General features: G+C 41.6%; 2 protein-coding genes across 2 annotated transcripts; one reads left to right on the top strand and one right to left on the bottom strand.

Moving 5' to 3' along the window:
• Positions 1-371: 371 nt before the first annotated feature.
• On the bottom strand, positions 372-2,256 carry LOC121551218 (general transcription factor IIF subunit 1-like). Its single transcript, XM_041863771.2, has 2 exons — positions 1,975-2,256; positions 372-1,113 (listed from the first exon to the last, which is right to left on the bottom strand). Exons 1-2 carry the CDS (start codon positions 2,070-2,072, stop codon positions 909-911), a joined length of 303 nt encoding a protein of 100 aa, XP_041719705.1. The 5' UTR covers positions 2,073-2,256; the 3' UTR covers positions 372-908.
• A 10,061-nt stretch (positions 2,257-12,317) lies between these two features.
• On the top strand, positions 12,318-18,097 carry LOC121551083 (stromelysin-3-like; the record flags this gene model as incomplete). Its single annotated transcript, XM_041863616.2, has 7 exons — positions 12,318-12,610; positions 13,654-13,797; positions 13,921-14,054; positions 14,210-14,451; positions 14,607-14,811; positions 16,756-17,016; positions 17,945-18,097. Coding segments are annotated over 7 exons (1,398 nt in total), but the record flags the coding sequence as incomplete, so codon positions are not given.
• Positions 18,098-19,099: the final 1,002 nt, after the last annotated feature.

Raw genomic sequence — 19,099 nt, 5'->3', positions numbered from 1 at the left:
GGTGTACCATTAATAAGCCTACACCTGTCATGTCATGCTGAATAACGATGAATGACTCATGACTTCTGTTTAACATGGTTTCTCACTACACAACCACTTCTCTATGGCATGAAGAGCTACTGTCCAACAGTAGACTGTCACTGAAGTAAGTACACACTACTCTTATCCAAGTAAGTACGTACACATCGGTGCCAACAGTTGCTGCAAAGTAGATTTCCAATGAATCCACTGGATAGCACAGTAGACTTCCGGCAGAACCTCTAAGAATATTAGAGCTTCTATATTGAAGAGCCTTAAGATGTATGACATCCTTGTCCAGTGTTCTGCTTCTAATTATGCAAACCAACCAGAAACATGACAAGGAGACCAGCCATGGCAACAGCAGGGTTTTTATTAGAAATGAAAATAAACAAACAAAAAAATACTAAATTCTAAAACAAGAAATAGAGGCCTGGGGAGATACGCCAATTCGTACAAAATAACCCACACTTGTTTTGTTGAATCCAGTGGTTTGTGGTGGGAGATGAATCGGCAGGCAAGATCTACACGGAATGTTTTCATTGATACTTTCACATTGCCTAATTCATGGACAAACCTATATGTCTTGTAAAAGTAAGTGGTTTGACCTGAAAGGAATGCCACAGGAACACTTGACTTCAAACCATTTCTAGAGACAGATTTTGAAGCTAGTTTACACCGCATCTCAAATCACAGTTGCATAACACTTTTCTTTTTACCTTACTCCACTTTCTCTTCCTCGTCTACCCTTCCTCTTCCAATGACCCTATTCTATTCATCTCCTCCTTCCTCCCTGGGTCATATTCATTAGGCACCAAAGGGATTGAAACAGGGACTTGGACTTCGTTTTCCATTTTAAAACGCATGCCCTAATGAAACACGAGTCCGGTTCACTCGGTGAGATAGAAGTGCATCTTGTTGTTGACGTTCTTCCTCTCAGGGTTGAGGCGTTTGAGGATCTGGGCCAGGACGTTGACCGTCTGCTCGCTGCTCAGGCCCGTCCTCTTGGTCTGGAACTTCTTCAGCAGGTCCTTGGTGGTCATGGGCTTCTGAATCAGGTAGCGGCTCACCGCCTCCTCTGTCAGCTGAACGTCACTGTGGAGAGGGAGGGAGGATGGAGAGGGGGAGAACAAAGCAGGGGGAGGGTAGGTGGTGGGAGGGGGAAGGGAATGAGGCAAGAAGAGTAGGGGAGAGAAAGAGAGGGTGATAGAGAGTGGGAACATGAGAAGATAAGAGAGGAGGGGAGATAATAGAAGAGGAAGAAAGAAAGAGTATGTGTGGGAGAGGAGAGGAGAGTAGGGGACAGAGAAAAGAGGAAGAAGCGATAGAGAAAGAGAGAGAACAAGTGTGTGTGTGTGAGCTAGAGAGAGGGTAAGGGTGAGTGATAGATTAATTATTAATGACTAATTAGTACACCCTGAAACTGTGTGTAATGTGTTAGAAATGTGTGAGTGTAGGACCAGTAAAGGCTATGTCATTGAGCCACTATTTAGCGATGTGAGTAAGAGTTAGGCCAGACAACAAAGACAACTGAGAAACTAAGATAAAGAGGCCTCCCAATTTAGGGAGGGGAGAAACTGTTATGAAAACATGGTGCAGAATATTGTGAGAACAGCAATAACTGAGTAAAGCAGGGAGTAGGATATGTGTGTGTGTGTGTGTGTGTATGTATGTGTGTATGCATGTGTGTATATGTGTGTGTGTGTGAACAGAGGGAAGGGATTTATTTTTGTATGACGTATGAGTATAAAAGATGGACTCTGAAATTGTGATGGCAGAATTCTCAATGAATAAATATCTCTGACTATGCAGACCGGGACTCTGGCCGTTACTTAAATCCCAAAAGACATACAACCTTTTGGGAGACGCACAGAGACACTAAAATAGTTTGTTCAATAATTCACATAACAGTGAGAAAAGAGAACAAACAGGAGAGATTGAAGAGGAGGAATATACCTGGAGCTGGGAGTTGATTTGCCTGATGGGGGCTGTGGAGTGCTCTTCCCTGAGGGGGCAGGACTCTGGGTGGTGATAGCCGTGCTGCTGGACTCCATCTTCAGCCTCTTGGCAGCTGGAGACTCAGAGCTACCACCCACCACCTGTCTCTTACCTGTGAGGAGGGAGGGAGGGGGGAGGGGGAGGCAGAGCGCAGGATGTTGGAGACAGTTTTAACAACCCTTTATTGTTCAATCAAGAAGAGAGCCAAAAGTATAGTTTGTTAACAAGACATTTGTGGAGTGGTTGAAAAACTGGTTTTATTGATTCCAACCTAAGTGTATGTAAACTTCCGACTTCAACTGTACATTTTATGGACACAGTCAATTTTACAATAATTCTATTTTGTTTGTTTTTACTCCAGAACTTCCTCTACCCTCAACCTCTCCAATCATTTTCATGATGTCCATCCGGTTTGCTTCTATATGCCATATCTTTCTAACTGTGCTCTTTCACAAAAGCTCTCAACCTATAACCTGTAGACTTATTATGGACATAGTATGCTTACATTATTAGTTATCTTGTTGTTATTAGTTGTTGTTAGTTGTTATTAGTCCCATCCTTCAACTCCATTCAACACCACCCATCTATCTCTTAACACCATCCATATTAGATTTCTATTTGCCATATATTTTTCAACTGTACTGTGATGTTTTACAAAAGTTCTGAACCTTTCTATTCTCATTGTTTCTATAGATTGTAAATTGAAAATAAACATTTTTGCTAAAAGTATTGTTATATTATTGATCGATTGACTATGACTTTTGAGATCACGCAGTAATGCTATCTGCAGGGTTAGCTCCAGGTAAATATTGCAATCCTTTAGCCGTTCCTGGACCTGTGTCCAAAAACAAGTTACAAATGGACAGTACCAAAACAAATGATCTAATGATTCTGTCTCTTTGCAGCAAAATCTGCAGAGCTGAGAAGATTGTATCCCCCATATAAATATCATTCTATTGGTAGCAATAATTTTATATAATAATTTAAATTGAACAATTCTAAGTTTTGAATCCGGCGTCGTTTTGCGTATCAATTCATAAACTCTATGCCATGGAATCGGTATGTCAAAACCCAACTATTTTTCAATCTATATGAGATGGCTGTCAATCCTTTGGTCCTTAAATGAAACTGGTCTACTTTTTTATTTATCACAGTTTTCTTTAACCAATTATGGTCTTTAATACTAAAGTAATCCTTCTAACCCCCCCCAAATTGTAAAGTGGTTATCCCACTGGCTATAGGGTGAACGTACCAATTTGTGAGTCGCTCTGGCTAAGAGCGTCTGCTAAATGACGTTAATGTGCCCTTGAGCAAGGCACTTGACCCTAATTGCTCCTGTAAGTCGCTCTGGTTAAGAGTGTCTGCTAAATGACTAAAATGTAAAAATGTAAATGTAATACAGGGCCGACAGACAAGTTCCTTACTTTTTCCCCCTTCCACTTTCCTCTTTCCACTTTCCTCTTTCCTCTTGCGGTAATGCTGCAATTTTTTGGTTGTAAATTTGGGTAGAGCAGACATTTCCATATGTTTTTTTTAGCTGCATGTGCGACATAACTCCACCAGTCCTACCAATGATATTATTTACGAAGATTATACCTTTTTTAAACATTATGTAAAAAAAAAATGTTTTTTTATCAATTAGTATATTTGAGTTCAACCACAATATTTGTTCCATTATTTTTTCTGTCGTTTCTGGAGGATTAAATTGAAATTGCAACCAACTTTCTATGGCTTGTTTTAGAAATAGTGAAACGTGGGAGATTATTTCCTTTTCAAATAACTGAAAGTGAGAGGTTGTAATCTGAATAAAGGGAAAAAGGCCATTCTTGAACATTGGGTGAGACAATCTTACTAATTTGCTAGAGAACCAGTTCGGATTTAAGTATAACTTTTGTATGACTGAAGCTTTTAGTGATAGGTCTATTGCTTTAATATTTAATAATTTCTGTATTCATTATATAAATAGGCCCGTTTAATTTGGTCTGGCTTGCCGTTCCAAATAAAATTGAATATTTTTTTCTCATATAATTTATAAAACTGTTCGCTAGGCGTAGGCAACACCATAAGCAAATAGGTAAACTGGGACAATTCTAAAGAGTTAATCAGGGTGATTTTTCCACAAATTGACAGGTATTTACCTTTCCATGGTAGCAAGATCTTTCATTTTTAATTAATTGTATAACATTTCAAAAAACATAATTCCACTTATGGGATATTATGGGGTATTGTGTGTAGGCTAGTGACAAACAATCTCAATTTAATCAATTTTAAATTCAGGCTGTAACACAACAAAATGTGGAAAAAGTCAAGGGGTGTGAATACTCTCTGAAGGCACTGTAGGGGAGGGAGGGACCACATTGTAGGGGCTGTTTGTGTTGGAGCTTTGCTCAAATCAACACATTGGGGGTGGAGGGGTCGCAGACTGTGTAGAAAACTGAGGTGACTGGTGAAGAAGAGAACCTGCTCTGGTAAACAGGCTGAATGAATGTCTGTGTTAATGCTCTTAGCATAGCAAGTCCCATCACTCTCATGCTTTATCAAATGGACTACTGTCTGTCTTGTTGAAGGAGCAGGACTTTTCACTTGAATCATCTACCACGCTGGTGCTGTGTTTACCAGTCGTCTCATGCGCCTGTAATGCAAATATACAGAGATAATAACTTTGACATTAATAAAATGACATAAAATCAAACTAAGTTAATTGAATGAGTGGATAGTTTCATTTACAATACTTTCAAACTGTTGTTTAAAAGAGACTTTGGGTAAGCTAGATCATGAGGTATATTTTTAGGACAGTAGTTCAGTGCGGTAACACCCACCAAGTGTTTCTGTCCTGGTCCCTGATCTTCTTCTCCATCTCTGTGTGTCAGTGTCTCCAGCAGGGGGCACCACTGGTCAGCTTCACCTGTGTTCCCGATGGCTCTCTCTACCGTGGGCAGCCGGGTTCTCACTTCACAGAGACAAAGAGCCACAACAAATTACTTACAAAACCATGAGACACAGCCAGACAGGAAAATAGCATGTTGCTGCAAGGGGTATTTTGGTATAGAAGCCCAACAGAGGCCATTGATATTGTCTGGGCAGTTACTTTTCATCTAATTCTTACATTGCTTCACAAACAGACTCTACAGAGTCAAGACTGTCTATTACGTTTCACCGAAATACAAAAACGATTTTAGATAGATTAGTCCTCTGTTACCAGCTCAGCTTTGAGTATTTGCTATGCATATATTTGAGTGGGTGTACTGTACAAGTGTGTCTGAGCATCAATCTGTATATCTTACCTGAAAGCGTATGTCCTCTGGTGCCAACTAAGTTGTCCTCGGATGCTAAGCTCCGAGCACAGTTTCAGGGCAAACTTCTCTGGGGAGTTCTTCCTCTCTGACATATGGTTTGTGAGCTCTGTTAAGTGTTATTGTTGGTCTATGAGGGGTAAAAGAGAGGAGGTATAGCGGGACTGTTAACTTTCTGTTGTCTGGCTTGGAGAGAGCTGGGAGAGAGCTCCATCCACTCTGAAATCGTATTGGTGTATGAACTACGCATGCGCGTGATTTTATGACTCTAGAGTTACGTAAGGGCAAATGTGCCACTCCTCTGCGGGGAGACGCAGACAAAGAGAGAGAAGATTTAGAGACTAATAGTGTATTCTGGTTGTTAAATCGGCTGTTGTTTGACGATGAAACCGTTTTCTTAAAACCTATCGAATTGATAAACTAGAGATATGTTGACGGATTAAAAATAATTAAATAAATAAAATAAAATGTTATTGAGCTATTTATACTATTTCTGAGTTAAGTTTGCTTATTTCTTAGCGCAATCAATCAATTTTATTTTATATAGCCCTTCTTACATCAGCTAATATCTCGAAGTGCTGTACAGAAACCCAGCCTAAAACCCCAAACAGCTAGTAATGCAGGTGTAGAAGCACGGTGGCTAGGAAAAACTCCCTAGAAAGGCAAAACCTAGGAAGAAACCTAGAGAGGAACCAGGCTATGAGGGGTGGCCAGTCCTCTTCTGGCTGTGCCGGGTGGAGATTATAACAGAACCATGCCAAGATGTTCAAAAATGTTCATAAGTGACAAGCATGGTCAAATAATAATCAGGAATAAATCTCAGTTGGCTTTTCATAGCCGATCATTAGAGTTTAAAACAGCAGGTCTGGGACAGGTAGGGGTTCCATAACCGCAGGCAGAACAGTTTAAACTGGAATAGCAGCAAGGCCAGGCGGACTGGGGACAGCAAGGAGTCACCACGGCCGGTAGTCCCGACGTATGGTCCTAGGGCTCAGGTCTCTCAGTTGGCTTTTCATAGCCGATCATTTAGAGTTGAAAACAGCAGGTCTGGGACAGGTAGGGGGTTTCGTAGCCGCAGGCAGAACAGTTGAAACTGGAATAGCAGCAAGGCCAGGCGGACTGGGGACAGCAAGGTGTCATCATGCCCGGTAGTCCTGACGTATGGTCCTAGGGCTCAGGTTCTCAGAGAGAAAGAGAGAACGAGAGAATTAGAGAGAGCATACTTAAATTCACACAGGACACTGGATAAGACAGGAGAAGTACTCCAGGTATAACCAACTAACCCCAGCCCCCCGACACATAAACTACTGCAGCATAAATACTGGAGGCTGAGACAGGAGCGGTCCGGAGACACTGTGGCCCCATCCGAAGAAACCCCGGACAGGGCCAAACAGGAAGGATATAACCCCACCCACTCCGCCAAAGCACAGCCCCCGCACCACTAGAGGGATATCCCCAACCACCAACTTACAATCCTGAGACAAGGCCGAGTATAGCCCACAGAGGTCTCCACCACAGCACAAACCAAGGGGGGGCGCCAACCCAGACAGGAAGATCACGTCAGTAACTCAACCCACTCAAGTGACGCACCCCTCCCAGGGACGGCATGAAAGAGCACCAGCAAGCCAGTGACTCAGCCCCTGCAACAGGGTTAGAGGCAGAGAACCCCAGTGGAGAGGGGAACCGGCCCGGCAGAGACAGCAAGGGCTGTTCGTTGCTCCAGCCTTTCCGTTCACCTTCACACTCCTGGGCCAGACTACACTCAATCATATGACCTACTGAAGAGATAAGTCTTCAGTAAAGACTTAAAGGTTGAGACCGAGTCTGCGTCTCTCACATGGGTAGGCAGACTGTTCCATAAAAATGGAGATCTATAGGAGAAAGCCCTGCCTCCCGCTGTTTGCTTAGAAATTCTAGGGACAATTAGGAGGCCTGCGTCTTGTGACCGTAGCGTACGTATTGGTATGTACGGCAGGACCAACTCGGAAAGATAGGTAGGAGCAAGCCCATGTAACGCTTTATAGGTTAACAGTAAAACCTTGAAATCAGCCCTTGCCTTAACAGGAAGCCAGTGTAGGGAAGCTAGCACTGGAGTAATATGATCAAATTTCTTGGTTCTAGTCAGGATTCTAGCAGCCGTATTTAGCACTAACTGAAGTTTATTTAGTGCTTTATCCGGGTAGCCGGAAAATAGAGCATTGCAGTAGTCTAATCTAGAAGTAACAAATGCATGGATTAATTTTTCTGCATCATTTTTGGACAGAAAATTTCTGATTTTTGCAATGTTACGTAGATGGAAAAAAGCTGTCCTTGAAACAGTCTTGATATGTTCGTCAAAAGAGAGATCAGGGTCAAGAGTAACGCCTAGGTCCTTCACAGTTTTATTTGAGACGACTTTACAACCATCAAGATGAATTGATTGATTGATTGATTGATTGATTGATATTTCTTAGCGCGAATGTGAACGGAGGAGTATTGAATGGTTGAAATAACTCAGTGTGTGCATAAACTACTAAATTCTTGTCTGTTTCTTTGTTATTCTGTCATATGAGAGACGATAAGAAGGAGGAGGAGAGAGAGAGAGAGAGATGAATTGCTGACGTGTACATCACGCGACTGGGTGTGATGCGACAGGGTCTGCTGCAACGGATCCCGTCAAACTAAGGCCAGTACTGTTCTATTTACAAAACGTACCTTCCCATACAGGATATTTTGTGTGCCTAGCATATTTGATGTTGTGACAATTTGACAGGGACTTGGCAACAGACTGATCAACTGATGTAATTGCATACTGGAGTTTTCGTGAATGAGTTGGTTTGATTAGAGTTGTGTTGGGAATCGAGTACTGACATTATTCTGTAAAATTAAGGTCATTGGGTGCTTATTAAGCAATTGGTTTGTGAGTACTGTAGTGTTGCTGGATTATAGGTCTTTTCTTTTTTGGATTGCTCTGAAGTTGACTACTTTCCTTTACTTTTCCTGATCGGATGTGGTAAGATTGCCACTAATTAATAAAATTGGTAAAATAAATTGAGAAAAAAAAATATATATATATATATATATATATATATATTTTTTTTAATTATTCATAAATTGATTTATTAATTCATTGTTTAATAAAAAATAATTTTTTTTTTTTTTTTTTAGTTTTTATTAATAATTAAAGGGAGGAAACTATAAGCTATATAGTCTAAAATAATAAAATAATTCACAATAAAGGAATATAAAACAGTTGTTACAATGGGGAAAAAGGACATCAAGACTATGAAGGTAATTACACCTGTTGATATAGTACAAAATAGTAATCCTCTAGTTAATGGTATTGCAAGGTTATCTGGAAAATGGAATAAACGTTGGCCTGACATTGAACAACCATGGCCAGTGGAAGGGACTCTTAACCCTGACGTCATCAACATAATGAAAGAGCTTCTGTCAATTCATAAAGCAGTTCAAAAGAAAGGGACAAAAAGGGAACAACGTAAAGAAAAGAGACAAAGAGAGCTGGGTGTTCTTAAGCTGTTTGAAAATGAAGGACAAAAACTGATAAAAGATACCAGCGATAAAAGAAACAAAGGTATAGAGAAAATTGTAAATGCAGTGAAGGTGACAGAAAAACTAATGACAGAAGTCAGTACACCTTTCTCACATACGGATTCAGCAAAAAGACCCCCACCTTATGAGAAAGAAGTAGAGTTTAAGGACGTCTATCCTCAGCTTCTAGTGATCATTCAGGAGGGTGATTATTGCATCAGAGATGAAGATGAACGAATAATAGAGAGAGGACAAGCAGAAACGACCATAAAAATGAATCCAAACTCCAGAAGTAAGAAAAAAACGAGATATCTGGAAACTAAGGGTGGAATGAGGTTCAGGAGGATGGAACTTGATGATGATGATCAGAGTGATTCAGAAGAGATCATGGGTGGATATGACCCTGTGATCAGACGGAGGTTGGCCAGAGCGGAAAGAAGGGGTGATGGATGTTTCAAGAAGAAGAATACAAGAGATTCGAGTTCTGATGAAAGTAAAGATGGAGACAGCGATGAAGACTTGGAGATTAAAGGTGCTTCATATTCAAGAGGATTTTATCCTACAATGACTAGCACAGAAGAAATAGAAAGAGATATAGACCGATGCGTATCATGCCTGGATAAAGCGAATAATTTAGAAGAAGTAAGAGAACTGGAACAACAACTCAAGAAGCTGAAGATACAGAAGAAGAAACTGCTGAGAAAAGGAGCCCAAGAATTGGAGAAAAAGTATACATTAAGGCCAAGACAAGGGAGCACCAGTAAGAAGATGTTGCCAGTCATCATTCGAGGACAAAACCTAGAATATAAGCCTTTGCAAAATACCGATATGTCAGATATACTTGAGAAGCTGCCTACTCTTCAAGATGGAGCCTATCCTTGGATTTCAAAATTGGAAGAAATTACGGTGGGAGCACAATCAGCCATAGGAGACATTAAGAGACTTTTGGCTAATCTCCTTGGGATTCCAGATATGGAAGAAATATTTCAGAGAGCGGGACTCAATAGATATGTGGGGACTGCAGTGAATGATCCTGAATTGTTGGCTGCAAGTAGGAACCGTCTGTGGAGAGCACTGAAAGATACGTTTCCAACAAATGTGCATCCTGATAACATTCTGATTGACCCACTAGGACAACAAGAAAATCCGAGAGCCTATGTGTCAAGAGTCCATCAAGTGTGGAGAAATATTACTGGAAGTCATATTGAGCAGTCAATTTTGAGAGCTAAACTGCAGATGGGACTGCCCTCACCAGTAAGGAGCAAACTGGCAGAGGTGGTTGGACTTGGAAGCATGACAAAAGGCGTCTATACAGATCATATAGCCCATCAAGTGGATCTGTAAAGGAAAAAGGAACACAACCAGAAAGAACAGGACCAAGAAACACTCAGAAAACTCAATCAAATACAACTGGGGGGAGAATAAGAAGGAGAAGAAAAGCTTTGGTTATGAAGAATCAGTGTGCACCAAATCAACAATCACTGCCACAGCTTCAACTGAACAAGGTCAAATTCAATTGTACCAGCCACAACTAGTGGTACAAGTTGTTTCATATCCATAGATAGTTTCTGGACTGAAAGAATTGGAGAGGAAGAGGACGAGAAGACTTAGGAAGAGGAAGAGGAGGAAGATTTAAGCCATACTTCCAGCAATCTCCAGAAGTGTGTTACAGTTGTAGACAGGTTGGTGACTTTGCTGTGAGTGCAATGGGCCAGGAGGAAACACAAGAGGGAATTTCAGAGGAAGATACAGGAGCAAGTGAAGATCATCTGGAGGACAGGTGAACCCTTACAGGGACAAGGAGCAAGGATTCTAGGGGTGCCTAGAAGATCCGAAAGGGGGGTGTCAGCTGGTAGCACCAGTTAGGAAAAATATCCAACAATTGAAGTGAAAATAAACAAAGGACCATGGGAGGTGATGATGGATAGCGGAACTGCTTTTATCTGTGTTCAGCCTGAAGAGGTTACACATCTCACTATGTAAAATCAACTAATTGGGATAGGGATTTGAGGGAGTAAAACAGTTGATTACTCTTAAGGAACCAATTGAGCTCTGCTATAAAAATCAAAAAATTACAATACCCATACTGGTATCAGAACATATACCTATTGTATTGTTGGGAAGAGATGCATTGTGTAAGTTGAACTGTAAAATAAGATGTACACCAGACGGCTGTCTGGTAGAAGTGCCAAAGGAAAAGGTTTACCAATTGTTGATGATGACAGAAATAGATTTGTCTTTAGTATTCTGGATTGGAAATCTCAGTGAAGATTCTTTAAAGAAGGCTAAGGTTAGGAGAAAGATTACAAAGGAGTATGGTTTTTGGGAATCATATTTGCTTGAAAATGTTGATTATATCATAGGAAGGAGGACAATCTGTCTGAAAAATAATGTTAAAAGGGGGTGACTGTTATTCTTGGTTACATTCCTACACCAAGAGGTGAATAAGATGTCAAACTAGGCTAAAAGATGCTCAATCGTTTGCCAAGTCTGTGTGTAAAGAAGTCATAAGCAGGTGGGGACTTCCCGATCACATATCTTAAAATTAGAGGGAAAGGAATATGTGGATAAATCAGTGAAATGGTTTTTGAAAGTTAGGAGAAATGTCAGATTAAAAAGTTAAGAAAACTAGGGTTGAAGGAACTCTAGGACAGTCAGCTAAGCTTCAATGTTAGTAGTAAGAGAGAGAGAACAGTGGTGAAGGGAAATTTAGAGTTCAGTGGGAAGATAGATATGGCAGGAGTTTAGATCTGTTAGGAGCAGTTGCATTGAGAAAGTATGCGTTGCTGAATGATAAGAGAAGCTTGAGGTTGATTGCAGTATCTATATGTACAATCAATAAGTGCATCGATGATGTCGTCCCCACAGTGACCGTACGTACATACCCCAACCAAAAGCCATGGACACATCAATACACTACATTCTCATGTTCTTAGTGTATTAGGAAATCTAATGGGTTTTACAGTAGCAGTGTCATAGGAAATGCACTATAAACACTTTTTTGATCATAAATACACCCCAATGCCTCCTGAATTGCAATGCTGCAGGAGCTGTAAAAGGCCTGGAATTGTACAACTTCAAAAAGCCATGGAGACGCTGTGCCACTGACAGAATTTCTCCTTTCTGTAATTTACGCTTGAGGTATGAGTTAATGAGCAGAGCCATTTCCTCTGGGTTCTGCAGGGGGATATTTACTGTAATAGTTCCTATGTGTAATGATAACTGACAGTACAGTAAACTCCAAGCCCACTCCAAGACAACAAGGGAAAACACTCTCTGATGCACAATTCTGTTTTTTAGGCAGTGGAGATTTCCAGTTATTTTTTACCTCTCATACTCCCACCTTCAGAAATACTTACAGGCAATCATGTTAAGGCAATGTCAATGCATGCATGGATTATAATAAAAAGTAATGCATTTGGATACATATTTCTACCAAAAATATTGTTATTATTGTAAACTTGTTTTCTAATAAATGTTGCTTATGTTCCTGCTTTTTCAAAGGGATGGCTCCAGAGGTCTGATCTCCACGACCTGAAGGAGAGAGGAAGAGTTGCCCATCCTCAGGACACACTCAAATACACAGCCTTGGCCAGAGGAGACCCTATAAGAGCAGCACTGGTAACTAACATCACTGAGGTGTCTAACCGCCCCCGCTGTGGCGTTCCTGACTACCCCATGCTGAAAGATGTCCTCTACAGGAGGAATCACAGGCAGAAACGCTTTGTCCTGTTCGGGGGGCGCTTGGAGAAGACTGACCTCACCTACAAGTAAGGAGATATTATTATTATCTTCGTATAACCACACTGTTGAACGGCTTGTATGTATTTAGAGATGGATCTGGACCCAACCAAGGAAATATAATTTTCTATCAGGTAATAGGACATGTTTTGGTGCATAGTTGCCAGTAGAACTGGTTATAAAGGTACAGTATGTCCAGAATCCAGTGTTACTCTATCCATCATTTGTTTATTGAGTCCCCTGTTTTGGTCATAGCTCTCATATTCTAACTCAACAAGGCAAGCAGGAGTTGCACTCTCATCACATTTGCCTTAAAAACAAAGTGTGTCTCTGAAAAGGAGGAACCTATAATGTTATTACTTTGCCTCCTCCTGAGACTCACGGCATGGAGTGTCTGGGCTGGGCTGTCTGTCGGCTGGCTGCTGCCTCTCTGTCTGTGTCCTCTGGTTCCTCTCATTGTAGCTGTTCTTTATCATAATGCATGGCATCTAAAGAGCCACTCAGAGAGAGGAGGAGAAGGCAAGCCATGATGGGCTACTGAGACTGCTGGAGTTGAGCAATACATTTGTCTTAATGTGACCAGGGATAGGAGTAGTGCTCGCCTGTGTCATGGCAGTGTTACAGTGGGAGCCCTCGTACTTAGGACAGTGGAATCACTGGGTTTGCCAAGGGCTTTAGTTTGGATAGTCCACTTAGGCATGCATTTGACATGAATGACAAGCCATTAAGAAATCATCAACATCTTTGATGATTCCCTAATTTAATTGTAATTGTTGACATATGAGCTCTCTAAAGAGTTTCTTTGTATTAGTCATACTGGGTGGTTTTACCTGAGACAGCTCATGTAAAGGTGAAGGAAGAGGACTGTAATACACTTATCTTACAGAGCCTGAGGGTCTTTTTAACAGCACACCTCTTGGTTGATTTGATGGTTAGATATCAGATGAGAGGGAGGTTATAGATATGCAAGGCTGGTGGTCTAAGTGTGTTTCTACAGACTACAGATTATGGTGTGTGGGTGTGTGGAGTTTACGGTCTCTGATGTTTACATCTATATCTCTTCCTTCCTCAGAGTGGTTCGCTTCCCCTGGCAGATGAGTGAGGACAAGGTGCGGCGTGTCCTGCTGGAAGCACTGACAGTATGGAGTGAGGTCACACCCCTCACCTTCACTGAGGTCAGCAGTGGAAAGGCTGACATTGTCATCGACTTCACCAGGTACGCATGTGTGTACAGTAAGTGTATTCAAATGTCAGTACAGTAGTACAGTATGTGTATTCAAATGTCAGATTTTAAGTTACTGGTCTGCCAGCACTTTCCTGATATGGATCTCTACTGTAGGTACTGGCATGGAGATAACCTGCCCTTTGACGGCCCTGGGGGAATTCTAGCCCATGCCTTCTTCCCCAAGACCCACAGGGAGGGCGACATCCATTTTGACTATGATGAAGCATGGACCCTTGGCAACTACATGGGTGAGTGTTTGCTTGGCAGGGAACATGCAGGAAGTATGAAGAGTTGATTTACATAGAGCTCTATGTAAAATGAGTACAGTCAGGAAGTAGTTGTCAGCTCTGTGGTTGTACTGTGTATCCCCGTAGGTGTGACCCTCTCCCTGATTCCACTGCAGGCACAGACCTCCTCCAAGTGGCTGCTCATGAGTTCGGGCATGTTCTGGGCCTGCAGCACTCCTGGGAACCGGGTGCAGTGATGTCCCCCTATTACAGCTTCTCCTATCCCCTGGAGCTGAGCGAGGATGACAAGCTGGGGATCCAATACCTGTACGGCCCTCGTCCACATGTCCCGCCCCCACCTCCACTATCACCACCGCCACAAATCACCACAGAGACCAATGAGATCATTAGTAGTATTGTGAGTGTTAATCTTGCCATTCATATTTTTTGAGGCGCTGCACAGGCAAATAAAAATAATATAAGACATAAAATACAACTGAGATACTAGCCACACAAGAATACACATGATATGACAGTATGGAGATGCACTAGTGATCCTCTTTCTGTCTCCAGCCTGACGTCTGCCAGACAGACTTTGATGCTGTGTCTATGATCCGTGGAGAGCTGTTCTTCTTTAAATCAAGCTATGTGTGGCGCATTCGGGAGGGGCGGCTGGAGGCGGGCTACCCCGCTCTGGCATCCCGCCATTGGAGGGGGATTCCAGAGAGCATTGATGCTGCCTTTGAAGACCAATCAGGGAATATCTGGTTCTTTCAAGGTGTGTGACAGAGATATTGGCTGTTTGTGCTGTGGTTAGTTAGGTATGTCTTGTGAGAATAGGGTTAGATAAGCCCCAAGTTGAATACAGACAAGTAAATATACAGTGAGGGAAAAAAGTATTTGATCCCCTGCTGATTTTGTACGTTTGCCCACTGACAAAGAAATGATCAGTCTATGATTTTAATGGTAGGTTTATTTGAACAGTGAGAGACAGAATAACAACAAAAAAATCCAGAAAAACGCATGTCAAAAATGTTATAAATTGATTTGCATTTTAATGAGGGAAATAAGTATTTGACCCCCTCTCAATCAGAAAGATTTCTGGCTCCCAGGTGTCTTTTATACAGGTAACAAGCTGAGATTAGGAGCACACTCTTAAAGGGAGTGCTCCTAATCTCAGTTTATTACCTGTATAAAAGACACCTGTCCACAGAAACAATCAATCAATCAGATTCCAAACTCTCCACCATGGCCAAGACCAAATAGCTCTCCAAGGATGTCAGGGACAAGATTGTAGACCTACACAAGGCTGGAATGGGCCACAAGACCATCACCAAGCAGCTTGGTGAGAAGGTGACAACAGTTGGTGCGATTATTCGCAAATGGAAGAAACACAAAATAACTGTCAATCTCCCTCGGCCTGGGGCTCCATGCAAGATCTCACCTCGTGGAGTTGCAATGATCATGAGAACGGTGAGGAATCAGCCCAGAACTACAAGGGAGGATCTTGTCAATGATCTCAAGGCAGCTGGGACTATAGTCACCAAGAAAACAATTGGTAACACACTACGGCGTGAAGGACTGAAATCCTGCAGCGCCCGCAAGGTCCCCCTGCTCAAGAAAGAACATATACAGGCCCGTCTGAAGTTTGCCAATGAACATCTGAATGATTCAGAGGATAACTGGGTGAAAGTGTGGTGGTCAGATGAGACCAAAATGGAGCTCTTTGGCATCAACTCAACTCGCCGTGTTTGGAGGAGGAGGAATGGTGCCTATGACCCCAAGAACACCATCCCCACCGTCAAACATGGAGGTGGAAACACTACGCTTTGGGAGTGTTTTTCTGCTAAGGGGATAGGACAACTTCACCGCATCAAAGGTACGATGGACAGGGCCATGTACCGTCAAATCTTGGGTGAGAACCTCCTTCCCTCAGCCAGGGCATTGAAAATGGGTCGTGGATTTTTTATTCCAGCATGACAATGATCCAAAACACATGGCCAAGGCAACAAAGGAGTGGCTCAAGAAGAAGCACATTAAGGTCCTTGAGTGGCCTAGCCAGTATCCAGACCTTAATCCCATAGAAAATCTGTGGAGGGAGCTGAAAGTTCGAGTTGCCAAACGTCAGCCTCGAAACCTTAATGACTTGGAGAAGATCTGCAAAGAGGAATGGGACAAAATCCCTCCTGAGATGTGTGCAAACCTGGTGGCCAACTACAAGAAACGTCTGACCTCTGTGATTGCCAACAAGGGTTTTGCCACCAAGTACTAAGTCATGTTTTGCAGAGGGGTCAAATACTTATTTCCCTCATTAAAATGCAAATCAATTTATAACATTTTTGACATGCGTTTTTCTGGATTTTTTTGGTGTTATTCTGTCTCTCACTGTTCAAATAAACCTACCATTAAAATGATAGACTGATCATTTCTTTGTCAGTGGGCAAACATACAAAATCAGCAGAGGATCAAATACTTTTTTCCCTCACTGTACATGTAGGCAGACAAGCAGTAAAATGACTGCATTATAGCGTTATGCCCTTTTTGGTTACCCAGAAAAGGGTTCTTCCAAGACCAAATTCAGCAACCTTAAGTAGGGCATGTCAAGAGTGACTAGAGTGTTGAATAGCCAAGAGTTATGGAAACTATGAAAACATAGCCCAGATCCTTGAAGGGCCACAGCGGGGGCATCTACTGTATAAAGTTCTCTCTCTGTCTCTTGCAGGTCAAAGCTACTGGGTGTTTGATGCAGAGAGACAGATCACAGGGCCAGACCCTGTGCAGAGGCTAGGCCTGTCAGTCTCCCACATCCAGGCAGCCCTGTGCAGGGGCCAGGACAGCAACTATAACACCTACTTCTTCAAGTCAGGAAGCTACTGGAGGTTCAGCCCCAAGGAGAACCGTGTGGACTCTGTCTACCCTCGCAACATGCAGGACTGGAGCGGCATCCCCAGTGATGTTGATGCAGCCTTCAAGGACCAATACGGTAAAAATCTTATGAATGAATCACCCAATCAGCTTTCAATTTAGAATTTTAGAATATTGTACAGTTACAAGATGACATGGTGTTATACCCTGGGTTGTCCTGAACAGATGAGCCTATGTTTGTTGTATTGTGAATAACATTTGCAGCGGTCCACGCATCTGAATGAACTTAAGACTCCGTTCTATGCGCACCAAAATTACGATCTGCTTCTCTGAACTGCCTTGTGAAAGCCTAACACTGTAAGATCATATTAGATAATTTAGCTAGTCATGTTGGCAATAGAACAAGCTTTCAAATTATGCCCACCTGACCTAGATTGTGATTTATAATGGACCGTTTTTGGATTGCGTAAACAACAACAGTAATTATGGAAAGGCAGGGATGCAGGGCTGTGATCCAAACAAAACAAATACAAGTGTGCTTGCTCTAGTTCCTTAACGGCACAGCTAGGAGAGATCAAAAAAGTTGAAGACACTTCTTTGAGTCATAAAAGTGCATTGAAATGACTTAAGAACTGTGTACACTTTGGAGAGGTGTGTGGCCACTTGGAGACCCCAGTTAGTCCTCTCACTCAAACCCTTGTCATTTTTTTGTCTTATGTTGCACCTACCCCACATTTCCAGGAAAATATCATGTTACTGAATGTATCCAGAATATTTTCAGATTTCGTTATCAATAAATGCAGCATACAGTAAATGTAAAATGCACATAAAATCAACAGTGTAATGTTTGGATTCAGTCTTGTGTTAAGTGAACTGTTGTGTCGTCACCTTTAGTCTAATAATTTTTCCATAATCTCCAAACTGTTCCCTTTTAATTACTACCATGGTTATGCATATGTTTTCCATATTTCTTCTGTAAGAAACATTTCATTTTAGCCCTGTCCATATAGACCAATTCCCACGAGTGATCTTTTTTTCATTGACAGGCTATGTCCACCTTATCCGAGGGAGGCAGTACTGGAAGTTTGATCCTGTGGAGATGAATTTACTACAGGGGTATCCTCGCTATATTGGAATGGACTTCTTTGGTTGCAGAAATGCATGAATAATCATTATTAAGTGATGCTGCTGTCTAAAGATCAAACCCATGTCCAAGTCTAGTCCAACCATGCTCTCGTCCTTATGGTCTTTTCAAATACAACATTGTAATGTTGTGCATTTTTGGGAACAAGACCAGTGCATCTACAGAGGCCTCTTCATCTTCATTAAAATGTTGAAGAAACTAACTATTTAGAGAGAGACTTTATTACTTTACTTGAGTGAGTTCCAAAAAATTAGTGTTCTTCCTCCAAATATGATTGTTTACACATGATCTTAACACTTTGAATGGACTAGATCCTTTTTTCTTCTCAGGAAAACACTAATTCAAATGTTTCCTCAGAGTTTGGACATCATGTGCAGCTATGTACTTGTATTTATTTGTTACTGGGTTCGGTTCTATGGTCAGAAGTTGCGTTGTTCAAGACCATGGGCTGAGAGGACAGTGCCATCTACAGTGCAGTACCAGCCCATTGCAGGAGGTTGTTTTTAACTATATTATATGATGTATAATTTACTCCAGAGATGTTACAGCATAAACATGTTTGCGTTGTTCTTAACGGGAAATATGTCTAAGGCACTGCAATTAAGGTGCTAAATCTGGAAATCACTGACAATCAGGGGCACTTTTTGTTCTCAGATGTTATGAACATTTACTCACGGTCTTACATGTATGACATCAAGTACATTATCGCGTCACATTTATGTTCTCTCTAAGATAACTATACTTAATTCAATAATGTTCCATCCATGTTGCTCTCAGTCAGTGCAAAGGGATGGAGTGAACTTGGTGCTGCATTATGTGAATCTAAGCCATGAGGATACGTAATTTTTTGGTGGGCCATTCACAGCAGTTTGTCAGTGCAGGACATTGATATATCTGCTTTACTGTAAATATGTATTTCTGATATTTTGTGTTTGACAGCCAATAGCTGCAGCCTGGCAGATTACTCGTTTTTAGTCTTTGTCTTCTAACATTTTGGGTGTTGACTATAGAGCTCAGAATGATTTCGGGACATAATTTACCTTTAATTAAAATAGCC

Source organism: Coregonus clupeaformis, chromosome 18, assembly GCF_020615455.1.
Source record: "Coregonus clupeaformis isolate EN_2021a chromosome 18, ASM2061545v1, whole genome shotgun sequence".
Lineage (NCBI taxonomy): Eukaryota > Metazoa > Chordata > Actinopteri > Salmoniformes > Salmonidae > Coregonus > Coregonus clupeaformis.
This window is presented reverse-complemented; position numbering and strand designations above follow the sequence as displayed.

Bases quoted from the DNA above. Each gene is read 5' to 3' on its own strand.
- LOC121551218 (XM_041863771.2), bottom strand. From the start codon at position 2,072: ATGGAGTCCAGCAGCACGGCTATCACCACCCAGAGTCCTGCCCCCTCA. The intron at 1,114-1,974 runs GTATATTCCTCC...CCCTCTCCACAG, and splicing joins AAATCAACTCCCAGCTCCAG to TGACGTTCAGCTGACAGAGG.